This window comes from Strigops habroptila, chromosome 2 (genome assembly GCF_004027225.2).
Source record: "Strigops habroptila isolate Jane chromosome 2, bStrHab1.2.pri, whole genome shotgun sequence".
In the NCBI taxonomy this organism is placed as follows: Eukaryota; Metazoa; Chordata; class Aves; order Psittaciformes; family Psittacidae; genus Strigops; species Strigops habroptila.
Genome location: NC_044278.2, coordinates 56,179,888 through 56,194,294, shown reverse-complemented (window position 1 = coordinate 56,194,294; position 14,407 = coordinate 56,179,888). Strand labels below are relative to the sequence as shown.

At 43.1% G+C, this 14,407-nt stretch overlaps 1 protein-coding gene across 3 annotated transcripts in view; it reads right to left on the bottom strand.

Moving 5' to 3' along the window:
- GABRB3 (gamma-aminobutyric acid type A receptor subunit beta3) overlaps window positions 1–9,381 on the bottom strand; it is a 116,393-nt gene extending 107,012 nt beyond the window's left edge. Inside the window, exons 1-3 of one of the 3 annotated variants that reach the window (XM_030476092.2) lie at window positions 9,208–9,381; window positions 8,969–9,060; window positions 8,742–8,809 (exon numbers count right to left, since the gene is read on the bottom strand). In XM_030476092.2, coding sequence (XP_030331952.1) covers window positions 8,742–8,809; window positions 8,969–9,060; window positions 9,208–9,287 — 240 coding nt within the window. In that variant the 5' untranslated portion in view covers window positions 9,288–9,381. Of the gene's footprint in view, window positions 1–8,741; window positions 8,851–8,968; window positions 9,061–9,207 lie in introns of those variants that run through there. The other 2 variants (XM_030476094.2, XM_030476093.1) reach the window with 2 other exon arrangements.
- Between the last annotated feature and the right edge of the window lie 5,026 nt (window positions 9,382–14,407).

Here is a 14,407-nt window from a genome sequence, read left to right as displayed (position 1 = left end):
TGTGCCATGGAGACATACCCATGAACTAATGAAAATTCAACATTCATATTAGTATAAAGAAAAAAAGTCATTAACTGCTATTGAACTGCCAATTATCCAGTGTAACTGCAGACCTCCCAGCACAGCTGTTTTACCTTCCCTCTCTGCTGTATGCAATATTACATTCATATTGCAGGTTACATTATCACAGCAACCTGTAACTGGTTCCTAACTGCTGAGAGAACAAATTATTTTGCCAAAATTATCGCTTCAAATCCATAATAGTGAATAATGAATTAGACATGCCTAGACTTGGGGATTTTTTCCTTGCAATATCTGTAGTTACGAGGAACTGTGAAATTCAATTACAAATATTAAATGAACTCTCCTTTTGAAATTATTCTTCTCTCACCTATTTTTTATGACTCTCTGTCATAGGGGAGAAAAAAGGAAAGTTTGTCCTGGATAAGCTAAAACCCCTAATGGTAGCTAAATATTACTCAACCTCTCCCACTGAAAGCTTTTATTATCCTTCAGTATTAATGGACTGCACTTGATACTACGCAAGTTTAAATTCTTTACATAATCACATCTCTATTAAAATGAAAATTGTGGGGAAAAGTGTATCATTACTAAATGATCCCAATACATTGGTGACACATGATCTGCATGTGTTTCTCGAAGAGTCTTGAGACTCGGGAAGCCTCAAGTCACAAATCACAGGAGGCTTTAAGAGTACACTAGAGAACTATTAACATGTGTTTTTATTTCATTCTTCCCTACCAGCCAGTATGAGAGTCAGGACACTTGGCTGGGTGGACCTTGTCCTGTGTCTGTATGTTGTCTTCTGCGAAACATGAGATTGTCTGCCATGCCTTTATCAAATTGTTAAGCTTTCTGTATGACTAAAGAAATAAAATTATCTGAATAAGCACTCAGTGCATGGATAAAAATCTTCATATAAATATAACTCTTTGCTTCCTCTCTTCTCTGTCTTCAAAGGAATGGGAAAAATTGCTAGGCATAGAGGAGGTATAAATCAATAAAGCTTCTGTAAATCTTCCACTCCTGTATAACTTAAATGAGTGTACTTCTTCATTACGTGAGCACGATGAAAAGTTGTCAACAAAAGTAAAAAATTTACTTATGGTTACACGTACAGAAGTCCTGATCTTGTACTTTACAACTCTTTTTTTTTTTTTATGACCAGTATATTTGAAAGGACATATATGCAATGCCTGTTGCAATCAGTGCAGAGATACCAAGAACATGATGAAGATAGATACACAATGTTGGTAACTTATGACATCTCAGATGGTATGGCATATCCTTATTACACTGGCATATATTGTAAATGATCTGTGGGAAACTCCTCATCTTCTGCAGCATCAGCATGAGACCAGCAGTGACACCTGAAACCACACCAAGACACACTTGCATGTACAACTCAGGGGAGGACTGACAAAAACAGTAATCAAATCAGAGCACATATTCACAGAAATACAGTGCTGGAAAAGATCTCAAAGCACCAGCTAGCCCAGCTTCTCCAGAAGCAAGAGCAACACCATTGGGAGAGAAATTTTTCTAGTCTCTTCTTGAAAACCTGCAACAAAGTAGATGCTGCAACAAATGTAGCTAGCTGAAAACTAATCTGAAATCAATTAATTAATTTCTTCAAGTCTTACTTCAATTGGTTCTAAAGAGCAGCTGGTTATCCTTCTCTCACCACCAGCCTCCCACATATTGGGAAATTTATGTCCTCTCTTTATCCTATTTTTCAGTGCTAAACAAACCCATTTACTTCAAAATCACCACATACGCCCAGTTTTCTAATTATTTTAATTAGAAACATTTGTTTCCTTTCCTTACACCTCCTGCTCATTTCCATCTCCCTGAAAGCCAGCGCAAAAACACAGGACACAGCATTCCTCCACAGGCGTAACTAATGGTGGACACAGAAACCCCCACATCTCGTGAATGACATTTCTATTTATGTACTCAAGAGTAAGCTACATCTTTTTTCGATTGTATTGCACCTGTGACTTGGATTGCTTTAGACTCTGATCCAGTAAAACCTCTGCATTCTTTTTTTCTGCACTGTTGCTTAGGCAATTCTTTATCATTATAAGTACTAGATTCTTCCTTCCTTACAAATGTAGCACTTTGTGGTTGCCCCTTCTTTACTTAGGGCCATTCCTCTAATTTGTGAACATAACTTTGAATTCCCTTTTTGTCCCCTGAAATATTTGCAATTATTCCAGATTGATGTCATCACAGATTGTATCTATTTCATCATCCAAGACCAGATGATTTGATGCTGGCAGCTGGAGTTGGCTTTTTAAAAGCCTACTGCCACCTCCCAGCAACATTAACTACCTCCTTGTCTCCACATAAGCAGGTATTTCTTCCCCTTTACAGCAGCTGCTTTCCCCTGTGGATAAGCAGAAGCCTGCCATCAATTCCCCTGGTCAAAAAGGAGTCATTCTTCTATCACACTGTCTACTACAAGCACTTCTCTCTCTCTGTCAACAGGAACTATGAAACATGACAGGAGTGGAGAGATAGAGTGAGGCAGACTGGGGGAGTTCACGGGTCCTGTCCTGAGGAAGAAAAATGGATGGGGCTGAGACAGAGGATTAGAAGGAAGGATGCTTTGGTTGCCATATGGCAACTAGAGAGCAGGTAACCTGCTAAGATATAAGATAAAACTCTCCTCCAGGAGCAGTAACCATTGCTGCCATCTCTTAGTAGATGGCTGCTGGCTCATCACCAGCACAGTGATAGCATGCTTTGCAGGGCTATGCTGGCCTCAGGAGATGGATGCTTCCCTGCTTGGGCAGTATTTATTTCTTCTTCTTCTTCCTTTTTTTTCCCTTATTATCTATCAAACATATACATAAATATATATACACACGAAATATATATATTTCATATATACACATGAAATTATTCATATGGTCTCTCCATCCTATTTAGCATGATCTACTATTCTCACTGTGTACATCAAATCATAAAATACATAAAAGCAAAAAATCAGTATAGAAAGTTATCTATTCTATTTTATACCCTTGTGATTTGTGATCAAGCAGCGCACACATGAATCTTCTTCTAGATAGAAAACTTGTGCTTGCAATAAAAATGATTATGTAATCACTTTATTAGTACAACTCATTTAATTTCTCTATTTCAATCTTCAAAGCAAAGTATGTCACAAAGCAGTTATTATTTCCTGCATGAGGTAACTTGGAGATTCTGTTTGCCAAGTATTAAGAAAGTAGCTGTTTATGACAGGAAATATAAGCTACATTTATGATAGGAAACATAGGTTACATTTCACTGTGCCTTACTACATCCACTCAAAGACTAACCAACTTGCTTTGACTCTCTTCATAGCCATTCAGGAATAATGGGCACCTCCTAGAAAGATTAATCCTTCCATCTTGAAAACAAAACACAATGAAACCAAAAAAAAAAAAAAAAAAATAACCAAACAAAACCCACACAAACACAAAATACATTAAAAAAAACCAAAAAAACCCCCAAAAAACCCACACCACAAAAAACCAAATACAAAACACAAAACCCCCCCATAATGTCTATGATACCTCTTACAAACTAGTGCCTGCCTCCTTCTCCTGATTCCAGAGGGAGCCTGGAGGATGAGCTTTGGCCAGAAATCTAGAGAACAATTCACTTACTTACCCACTTACCTAAGGAAGGGTGTCTGGTGCCATTCTGGATTTCCTAGATTATGCAAGACCGCTGCATATGGCTAACAGGTACAGCACAGTATCTAGGAGAGTACCCTACCCTTTTGGAGAGGCAGCTGGAGTCCAAACAGGATACCTTGAGGCACCTAAAATATCTAAGAAGCACTATTAAAGTGTCTTCTTTATTTTAAGATAAATAGCTCTCTGGACTCCACCACCTGTACTGACAAGAGTAAGAGTCAGTTGTTTAAACTTCAGGAGTTCATGTCATGCCTAACACATGCACTGAGCACACAGGCATGACAGAGGACTTGAAAGAGATCTGTGACAACCTGGACTGGAAATTGGAGGGCACATATGACACCATGAAACAAAAATGACAGTAGACACCTTTGCCCAAGCCACCACATTCTGTTCTAGATCTCCATTAGCTGCGGTTGTAGAATTTAGCAATCCAGCTCTCATTTGGTCATCTAGTTGCACACATCTCAATTTACATAAACTGAATCCCACCCCATTTTTTACACATCTAAAGTGAGATGTGAGAAGATTCTGCACCTTCAGTACTTCAGGTGAAGTATGAATTAATTCACCTAAAAGTAATTATTTATGCATTGCTACCTAAGGAATAGTAGATGATATCTGCCCACAGTGAGTAGCTCAGTTGACCTTAGAGCAGCAAATAAAACACAGTTTGTCAGAAAGATGTCAAAATTGCTTTGAAAATCAGCAGGCACACAATGAAGTCCATATGCGTACTTGCAGTTTTATAATGGAACATATGTAAAAATAAAAAATTACAGTGTTAGCATATAACAGATTACATCTTTTTCAGAAATAACAACTCCTAAGTTTTATGGTCTGACTTTATGTCAAACTAATTTTCTGTGTACAGTATTTTCAAAACAGCAGGATGACTATATAGCCAATGATGCCTCCTGGGTTTTGCTGGTTTAATTTTATTGAAATTAGAGCCTGAAAAACCCAGGATGAGCAGCTCTGAAGTCTCCTCTATACACAAACAGAATGTAGGCAGCACTTCAGAGAGCAGTAGCACAAGTTTCCTGTCTTACAGGAGATCATACTATTCTCTGCAAAACATTATATCTAAGGAGAAAGGTTCATATTTGCACTGATCCCCTTGTTTTTTCTATCCACTTTATAGCATTACCTTCCATGAACTATAAAACATTCTAAAATGACTGCAAAATGGAAGCACAGCACCTTAGTCTTCCAGCTATAACAATAAGTTTAAAAAGGAGGTTGTTTGGAGATTCAGTGTATGGATTATTTAACTTCCTAAGGATAAAAAGCTACAGGAGTATTTGGGTTCTTCAAAATTATATGCCTGGAACTAATGCATTTGATTCACAGACCAAATGTTGAACAAGAATCAGATTATTAAAAAATCACAAACTGTGGATATTGTCTGATCAGAAATAAGCTGACAGACTAGTAGAAAGCACAAGAACCATTCCTTTTTCAATTTACATCATCTAAGCAAAACATACCTCTAAAACACAGAAAGTACAGAACACAATCAACCCAAATCATGTAAAATCATAAATTACAACGCTAAATTATTGAAATCAGACAACAGTAATCCTTCATTCTCTTTATTTGTAAGATGACCTATAGTATTTTCTCAGTATTACGTCTGTCATTATTGATTAGTGTTTTGCTTGGAGATGCACATGTTATAGCAGTTTTAAATGCAATTATTGGAAGTATGCACAAAAATAGGTAGGTACTTAAGTACCAAATTACAGGTATAATTTGTGAGATAGGCAAATAATAATGGGAAAACATGCACAGGTAAAGCAGGGAAATAAAGCACATGTGGAGATACACCTATGTATAAATTTGTATTTGTACAGAACGTTAACAGACTGCAGCCCTTCCTTGAACAATGCACTTCTTAGATGCAACTTCATTAATTCATTCTTGCTACCATAACTCAAAGTATAAACATCATAGTATTTTTACTTAATAAATGTTTAGTATTTTCAGTATGATGTAAATAGTATAGCAGAGTAACAATTTCAATAAAGCTACTCAATATTTTCAAGAGGTTATGAGATCAAATAGAAACCGCTTACATAAAACTTTTCAGTAAAACAATTTCATGCTGTGCAGTCCTCATACTTGCATCACTCCTCCTGATCCAGCTTAGCATTTCATCATCAAAAGTAAAGAAAAATGTTAACTGTTCCATGTAATCTGAGGAAGAGATACATTACTATTCAATAAGTCTATTCTAAAAAATAGCTACAGGTAGCCTAGATGTAAGAGGGCCAAAAGATTTTTAATAATTTTTAACAGAAATACTAAAAATACACAAATTTTTGAAGTACTGGAAAGCCAGATGAGGAACTAGTAACTGAAGATTCATAGAGGAACACATTATATACAAGCCTACAGTTTGATTAAGAATAGAAAAGAGTATGATACAAGCCGTCATTCTTGTTACAAAGAATTGCCATCATATCACTGAAAGCTATTACAGGCTGCCTAGAAGGCAGTATAATAAAACTTGCTGTAATAACTTTTTATTTATATTCATAACATTGAAGAATGTTAATTCTCTGGTTATTTTCTTTTTAACATAGAGATGAATTTTAACAAGATAATTTATAAAAGGTTACACAAATGTCTAGATTTAAATCAAAGGAATTAATGTCCATACTATCACAGTTCATAGAGAGAAATTCTTGTAAGACATTTCAATAGTTGATGAGGCTAAAGGTCAATGCTCGCAATATCTGCTTGGAATTAAATGAAATAATATGCCAAAGATTAAAAGTTTAGTTGGTAACTAGCATTAAGTTCAACAGCTATGCCTCAGGTCTTCAAACTGTGACCTTTTTTCCCACCTCCACATTACTATCATTACTACCACTATATTACTATTTCTTCAGTAATCTTGAAAAGCTCCTTCTGATCATTCTTATTCACTGTTTCTTGATATTTACTCAAGAATCTGCAGATCAGTACGAAGTTACCTAAAATAAGTGGAAGTAATCAACTTGGGCAGTACTTGTGCTTAGTCAAAGATTACTTCTTTCAGAGGGAGAAGACACAAGTTCAGCTGAAACTCCAGTTGTAGTAAGGTGTTCAAGAACCAGAAGCCCTTTCTACTCTTTTTTTCCTGAAGCAAATTAATCCATGTTTTGCAACACTACTTTAGCATCTCCCTTCAGAAACACGTATTTGTTTCTGTTGCAAGATCTATATTTATATTCTTCAGACTTTGCACCGCGCCATGAGAAGGCATGGGAAAACCCACTTCTTTACAGCTCTGCCAACTAACGGAAAACAGCAAACACTTACTTGTGGGGCTGCTAGAAAATTCAGCAACTGGTACACTGTCTCACTGTCTGGGGGAAAGGGATGGCACCCATCCTCTTGAGGAGCTCCTGTATCATTCAAGATCTAATTACTCAGTCCAGCAACACCACAAGTAGTGTAATTACTTACTTTTCCTTATAGCCCTGCTATAGTGTGTTGGGCAAGTTGTTATTTAAACCTAACAGGCTTTCCCACAGCTGGGGGGGGGGGGGGGGGGAGAAAAAAGGCCACAAAATGCAGGATACATCCCCCCCCTTTTTTTTTCTGGTCTCAGTCTGCCTTTCTCTGATATTTATTGCACTTCACATACACAAAGTGTTATATATTAATTTAATGTGCAGTGTAGTGCTTCCCTAAGTCTGGAGCATAGCCAAAGGTGGGGAAGGTGGCAGTGGGGATATTGAAGTCAGACTTTTCAATTACCCTTCAAAGACTCAGCTTCCATCTTTCTGAGAAGCAGTCCTACTGATACAGAAAAGTCTGTGGAATACACGAGGTGTCCCTACAGCTACCTGAATCTGCAGGAAGCCTAAAATAAACTCTTTTAAGTAAGAACTGTCTTGTTTGTCCCTCCTGAATGAGTAGAGAGGCAGATGTTGGTGGCACTTTTAACTGCAAGCAGGTAACAGGTATCTCTGTTAAAACCATTTTTTAAAAGAGTGGAAGTAGAACAGAAGTTTCTATCTCAGAATTTTGGGTACAGTGGGAGACAGAAGGGGCAGGATTAATGAAAATACATGGATCATGTATAAAGCCAAGCTATGCCAGCTTGTAACACTGCAACACTGCACTGAAGGAGGGGTAGTGCAGTGTTAGTGTCATATTTACTGAAAGAGGGCTCAGCTTCCAAACGTGCAGATTATTACTTTTAATGCCATGAATGTAACTACAGCACTGCAGAGTAGGCTGGTCTTTTTACCTCAGGTTTGCAAAACGAAGAATAGAAGAAAAAATCTGAGATACAGAGGGAAGGAGTAATTTGCTCAGGAACATGAAAAATCCACGTCAGATTCAGGACTAGAACAAGAAACAGCAATTCTAGCTGCTAACCTCAAATCACCGAACTACACAGACGGGGGGACCGAACCGCAGACACACACAAACACCTCCCTTCTCAGCGAACCCGGCAGCCCCGAACAGCATCACTTCGCGAAGCAAAATTACAATTCCTCCGAAGTCCACAGGCAATCGCGCCTGCCGTAGACAATAATTAACACGCTCACACATGTTAGAGTTTATCCACCGACAAGCTGGCTTGGTGGGCTTTTTGCCCCCTGAACCGCCCAAGGAGCGGGATGATGCGGACAGTACTGATGCCGCCTGCCCTGAGAACCCTGCGACCGCCGCCGCCAGCCCGCTCCGCTCCGCGTCCCGCCGGCTGCGAGACCGCGGCAGGTGCCAGCGGCCCGGCGGAGCCCCAGCTAGCTCCGGAAGAAAGAACGAGAGGAGGAAGAAGAGGGGGGTGTCAGGCGGCCCGGCACCCCCGGGTTGGGCCGGACCGCGCACACCCGCGGCAACGAAAGGGGAAAGGGGGGAAGGGGAAAGCGCGTCGCCGAGGAAATAAAGTTTTCAGGCGGAGAGGGCAGCGCCCGGCGCACCGCGCAGCTCGGCCGCCGCCCGCCCAGGCAGCACCGACTTCGGGCACAGGAAGGGACAGGGAAGAGGCGGCAGCCCCGGCGCCGGCCGGGGCCTCCCGCTACTCACCATGTTGACTTCGGAAACCATGTCGATGCTGGCGATGTCGATGTTCATCCCCACGCAGACGGGCGGACCTGCGGGCAGACGACACTGTTACCCGCCGCCGCTCCGCGACCTGGAGGCGAGAGGGGCCGCGGGAGCCGGGGCCGCCGTGAGAGAGCGGCGGCGGTCCCAGGGAGAGCGGGAGGGGATGGGGGATGCTGCGAGCGGTGAGCCCGGACAGGGCGACTCACCTCCGAAATCCGGCCGGAGGCGGATGTCGTAGCCCTTCAACAATTTATCCACAGTTTCTTTCACGAAGGACATGTTGCCGGGATCGTTCACACTGTGGGGGCGAGAGAGACAGGGCGTGTCGGGCGGGAGTAGCAGAGGACGGGGCGCGGGGGGTCGGTGGCGACGGCGGGAGCGGGGAGCATCAGCTTGTTCCCCTGCCGAAACGCACCCCGAGCCGCCGGGGCAAGCTGGCTCCTACCTCTGGGCGCAGCAGACCACGGCCACCAGGACGGGAGCGGAGAAGATCGCGAAGATCCTGCCTCCTCCAAAGCCCCACATCCCTCCGCTCCGCGCTCCCTCCGCGCAGCAGCAGCCGCCACCGCGATCCGGCTGCCCCGCTGCCGCTGAGGAAGAGGCGGAGGCGGCAGTCCCCGTTCTCCCCCCACTTCGCCGTTCCCCCCCCAAATAAAAATCCCCCACCCCCTGCCCCAATGCCGCTGCCCGGCCCGCGGGAATCGCCCGGGCACCCGGCTGCGCCCTCCCCCCGGCCGGACGCCGCCGAGCCCCGGAGGAAGCCGCCCTCCGCCGGAGCCCGGCCGCCTGCCTCCCCAGCGCCCGCTGTCCTCGTACGCCGCCGCCCGCTCAGCTGCCTTCCCGCCAGCCGGGAAGGGAGGGGAGGGGAGGGAAGAGGAGGAGAGGGAGGGAGGGCGCCGCCGCCGTCCCTCCCGGCGGACAGCCCGAGGACGGGCGCCGTGGGCAGCAGGGCTTGCCGGGGCCGGGCCGGCAGCAGCGGGCGGTGGCTCTCCCGGCACCGCCTTGGGGCACACCCGCCCCGCCGGCCACTGCACCGGCCCTGCGGCACCCGCCCCGGGGCGGGGGTGCCCCCTCGCAGCCCCCTCACCGCGGCCGGCTCCTGCTTTTCGGGAGGGTGAGGGGATCCTTGCGGTGGGACCCCCATGGAGCCGGGCCGCCCTCCCCTGCCCCTCGGCCTGCGCCGTGCGGGGCCACTGCGCCCACCTGTCCCAGGGAGCGGTGCGTGGGGGGAGGCCGCTGAGGCAGGAGAGGGAGCTGGGCTGGGAGCCCTGCCCCGGACCGCACAGGGCCAGGGAGCGTCTGTGCCACCATGCGTGGTGTGCATGTACAGTACTGGGCCCGAGGCTCCCTTCAATTGTGCCTGTGAGGATGCCATCAACACAGACCTAGATCATTGTGTTTTGCCAGGCAAAACCTCCACTGGCTTTAAAGTGTGCCTAGCCAGGCTTGTTATGCAGGGCAGTGATTAAGGGAAGCTGCACTGATGCCAAAGGGATGCACGGTGAAAGCTGTTGGCTCGCTGATGTGTTGCCTGTGAGCTTCTGGGTGCTCTTAACTTTGTGTAAAATGTTGGTCAGGGTGGAGACAGCACAGTGGTTATTATTGTGAACTTCCTTCCAGGTTAATTAGTCCTTTCAGCAGGATTAATTGGCATGGAAACAGAAGCATGCTGACTTGGCTGTATTGCCTTTGGTTCAAGAGCAAGTGCCTTCTCAATGCCAGACCTCTTCAGTACGCTCTACCAACGGTGTAAAAACATGGCCTTAGACAACTCCTGATTGTGGTTACATTGGAGTTGCTGGCCACTGGTCCATGACAGAGCACAGCATTCCATTAGCCAAGGGAGAAAAGCAATGTCCTTTTTGCCTTCCTTCTTCTCTTACCACCTGTTTTGCCTTCTACCAACACTCTTCCCTTAGAGAAACTGCTAGGAAAAGGATGGACAGTTGAGGAACACTGTAGTGCTGTGTACAGTTGAGAAAACATGGCTGGCTTTTTGCTTCTCAACAAACTCTTGAAAAGAAAGACAAGTGCAACCCGTGGCATATGTCCTGGTCTTGTTGCTGTTGCAGATAATAATAAAGCTCCAAATAAAAGAAGGAGCAGGCTCAGTTATGAGAATAATATAAAACCCTAATATTTAATAAAAACCCCTAACATAAAACCCTAATATAAAAATAGGCAATGACGAAAAATGTAAAGAAACTAGTGTTGCCAAGTCTTGTGATTTCATTTTAAGTCTCGCAATATTTGGATTTTTTAATAGTGCCATAATTACTATGATTATAAAGTAAGTGAAAATATTAGCTACATTTAAAAACTAATAAGGCTTACGGTGAAAGCTTGAGAATTGTGACATGAAGCATACATGACTCAAGGGATCAAAACCAAAAAGTCAAACTATAAATATATATATATATATGTTATTTTAGGGCCTTTGATCATGATTTATTTTATGGATGGGCATTATTGAAGACTAGTTCTTTCACAGACTTCAGAAAAAGTGAGTTTAGGGAAAGGTACCAACTCAGTTCTTTCCTCCTAAGTGCTGAAAGAAAGTATTAACACTGAAGAAAATATTTCTTATGAAGAACTTAAGGCGGTTTAAAAGTGCATTTAAGCACTAATAACTTTTCTTAAATAGATTGTCGGTTTTATAACAGAAATAAAATATTTTAGAGAGCACTATTTCTGATTAACATGCTATCCTGGTACTTTGAAAACACATCTGAGGTAGGAATGAATCAACAGTGCTGTAGAGTCAGTCACATTTATCACTACATTTAAGTATTTGTCTTCTTGATCTTTCAGAGCAATCATTTCCATTTACTTGTGGATAGTTTAAAGTTAATCCAGGTTGGAGCTGATGGGACAAGAAAGCAGTTAGGGGGTTATGGAGCATTTGTTCCTTTAGACTCTGGATTCAGTTAAGCTTAGCAGTAACTGAAAGACATTAACAATTATAAATGATCGATTAATTTCACGAAAGATAAAAATCATCTCGACTTCTCAGTGATGTGGCATTTACAGTGAAAATGGGTTTTGTCTGTAGGAAAGACTCAGAACAAAGCTTCTGTGGCAACAGTCTGAAGGTAAGATCCAGCAAAGCCCTGCACAGAGCAGAGTATAAATACTCCTCTAATGACTATAAATAACTATAATACTGCTATTACTGAGATAACACTAATAATACTGTAAATAGGAAATAATACAAGCAAAGACTTTTGGGGAGCTATTTAATGTGGCCAATAGGAAAATAAAAGTGGGCACAGAAATAGACTCCTTGTACTGCCCCCAAATTGGCCACCCTGAATTTTCACCTGGAACTAGGGTCTCCTTTCAAAAAGCAAACAGGTTATTTCAAGGCATGGCAGGAAGGAGTCTGTGAACTTCTATTCACTAAAGCAAAGCACCTAGTCAGAACATACAGGTTCTCCATCTGAGAAAATCCCAAGGATATACCTCCTGAGATCAGCTCAGACTAGAGAACCTCGGGGTAAGGTTTTCATCTCTATTGTTTGAAATGTTCCACTTCTCAACAGATAGTTAAGTAAGGGAGAGAGGGAAAGTGTGGCCTAGTGGTTTGGCTCTTATTGGTGAAGTATTGTTATTTGTAAATAATCCAGTAATTCATCAGTTAATTTCTGGATAAAATAAATCAACATTCAGCGGCGTAAGGGATGGAACCCAATTCTCTGCTCCCCTTACATGCCTTCATCTTTGCTAATTCTGACTCTTGCTCTTTTCCAACCTACAGTCTTTCTGTCCCGCTAAAATTATTCCTGTGAAAGATGAGATTTCAAATGCTGTTGTTCAGATGCTAGAATTCATCACCATTTCTACTACTTTGGTGAATTCCAAAAGAATAGTAGTAGAAATAGTAGTAGAAATTCTAAATGCCGGTTCTAGCTTCTGGGCCACTGGACAGTTAAGATCTCTGCTCCTGGTCAAATTCTCCTCTTCCTTAGCATTGCCATTCAAAAATGGCTAAGTCTAAACTGCAAAAGCAAACATTATGTGTGAAGAAGCAAAATGGTTGTCCTTGGGCTGATGCAGATACACGTGGAAGCCTACACGTGAAAGAAGTCCTGTGCTGCATGGTGCTACAATTGATTCATCAGCTATGCCTGGGTTAGCAAGCATCCAGGCTGGTCTGTAGAACAGAACTGCTGCTGCTGAGGACATGATATCCACACCATACACATTTTGGAAATTTTCTTCCCCTTAGAAAAAAGTTCTAATCTGTTGCCATAGACTATATGCTTGTTAGCAGTTGGACCACATTCGGTGTGCTGCTGGGGTGTATTTTCCACCTTAGTTTCATATGAAAGGAACCAATTTCATGTACTCTGAGACTGCTCTGAGATGTGAACCAAAGCACAGTAAGTGGGAATGATCAAATGATTCACTTCAGAAGCACAGTCATGATCTGCACTAAAATGCTATGTAGACACACCCATCATCTCCTTTCAGAAGGAGCTGGAACAGAGCACACTCAGCCTTTGTTAAAGTACAGAAATTGTTGAAGGCAGTGGGCGTGGAATTAAGAGCCACTCAAAATTTTGGAACAAAATTTTTCATCACTGTCAGTACTAATAGAGATACAGAAGACGAGGCAACAATAGGAAGGCTAGAGAAGAGGAGAGGTCTGCTTACAACTGATGCGTTGGCAGTACTGCCACTATCAGTCACTAGACTGTAGGTGAAATAGTGGCTTGAGAATCAGGGAAGAAGTATTTGATCACACCATGCAATACATCACTGAGCTCTTGCACTGGAAAGTGGTACTGAGGGTTTACCTGACGAAATGAACATAACCCAGCTTACGCACCAAGGTCAGAATCGCTTATCAGAACGCTTTCATTTTCATTTTCCTCCCTGGCTTGTCTGTCTTTTAACTGATTTTGACAAAGATCCAGTCTTATCCTGACGCAAACTGATTGCATAGAGGGTTCTGAGATACGAGAGAGAGAAAGCTAAAAGAAAAGTGGGAAGAATTGCTGCTACAGCTAAAGTGGTGTCTTCTGAGGAATGCAGGACATTAATCTTACTAGGCTGAAACCCATGCTGATGCTTACCTATTCTGCCTTGCAGCAATTTTAATAGTCTGCTGGTTTAACCTGCTGAGAAGGTGTAATTAATAAAACTGGCTGGGAAAAAATCCACAAGGAAAATTTCATACAATCACAGAATGGTTTGGGTTGGAAAGGACCTTAAGATCATCCATTTCCAACCCCCCTGCCATGGGCAGGGTTGCCTCACACTAGATGATGTCACCCAAGGCTCTGTCCAGCCTCGCCTTGAACACTGCCAGGGATGGAGCATTTACCTTGGGCACCCTGTTCCAGTGTCTCACCACCCTCACTGTAAAGAAATTCTTCCTTATATCTCACCTGAACTTCCCCTCTTTAAGTTTAAACCCATTACTTCTTGCCCTATTGCTACAGCTCTTGATGAAGAGTCCCTCTCCAGCATCCTTGTAGGCCCCCTTCAGATACTGGAAGGCTGCTAGGAGGTCTCCACGCAGCCTCCTCTTCTCCAGGCTGAACAGCCCCAATTTTTTCAGCCTGTCTTCATACAGGAGGTGCTCCAGCCCCCTTATCATCCTTGTGGCCCTCCTCTGGACTTGCTCGAACAGCTCCATG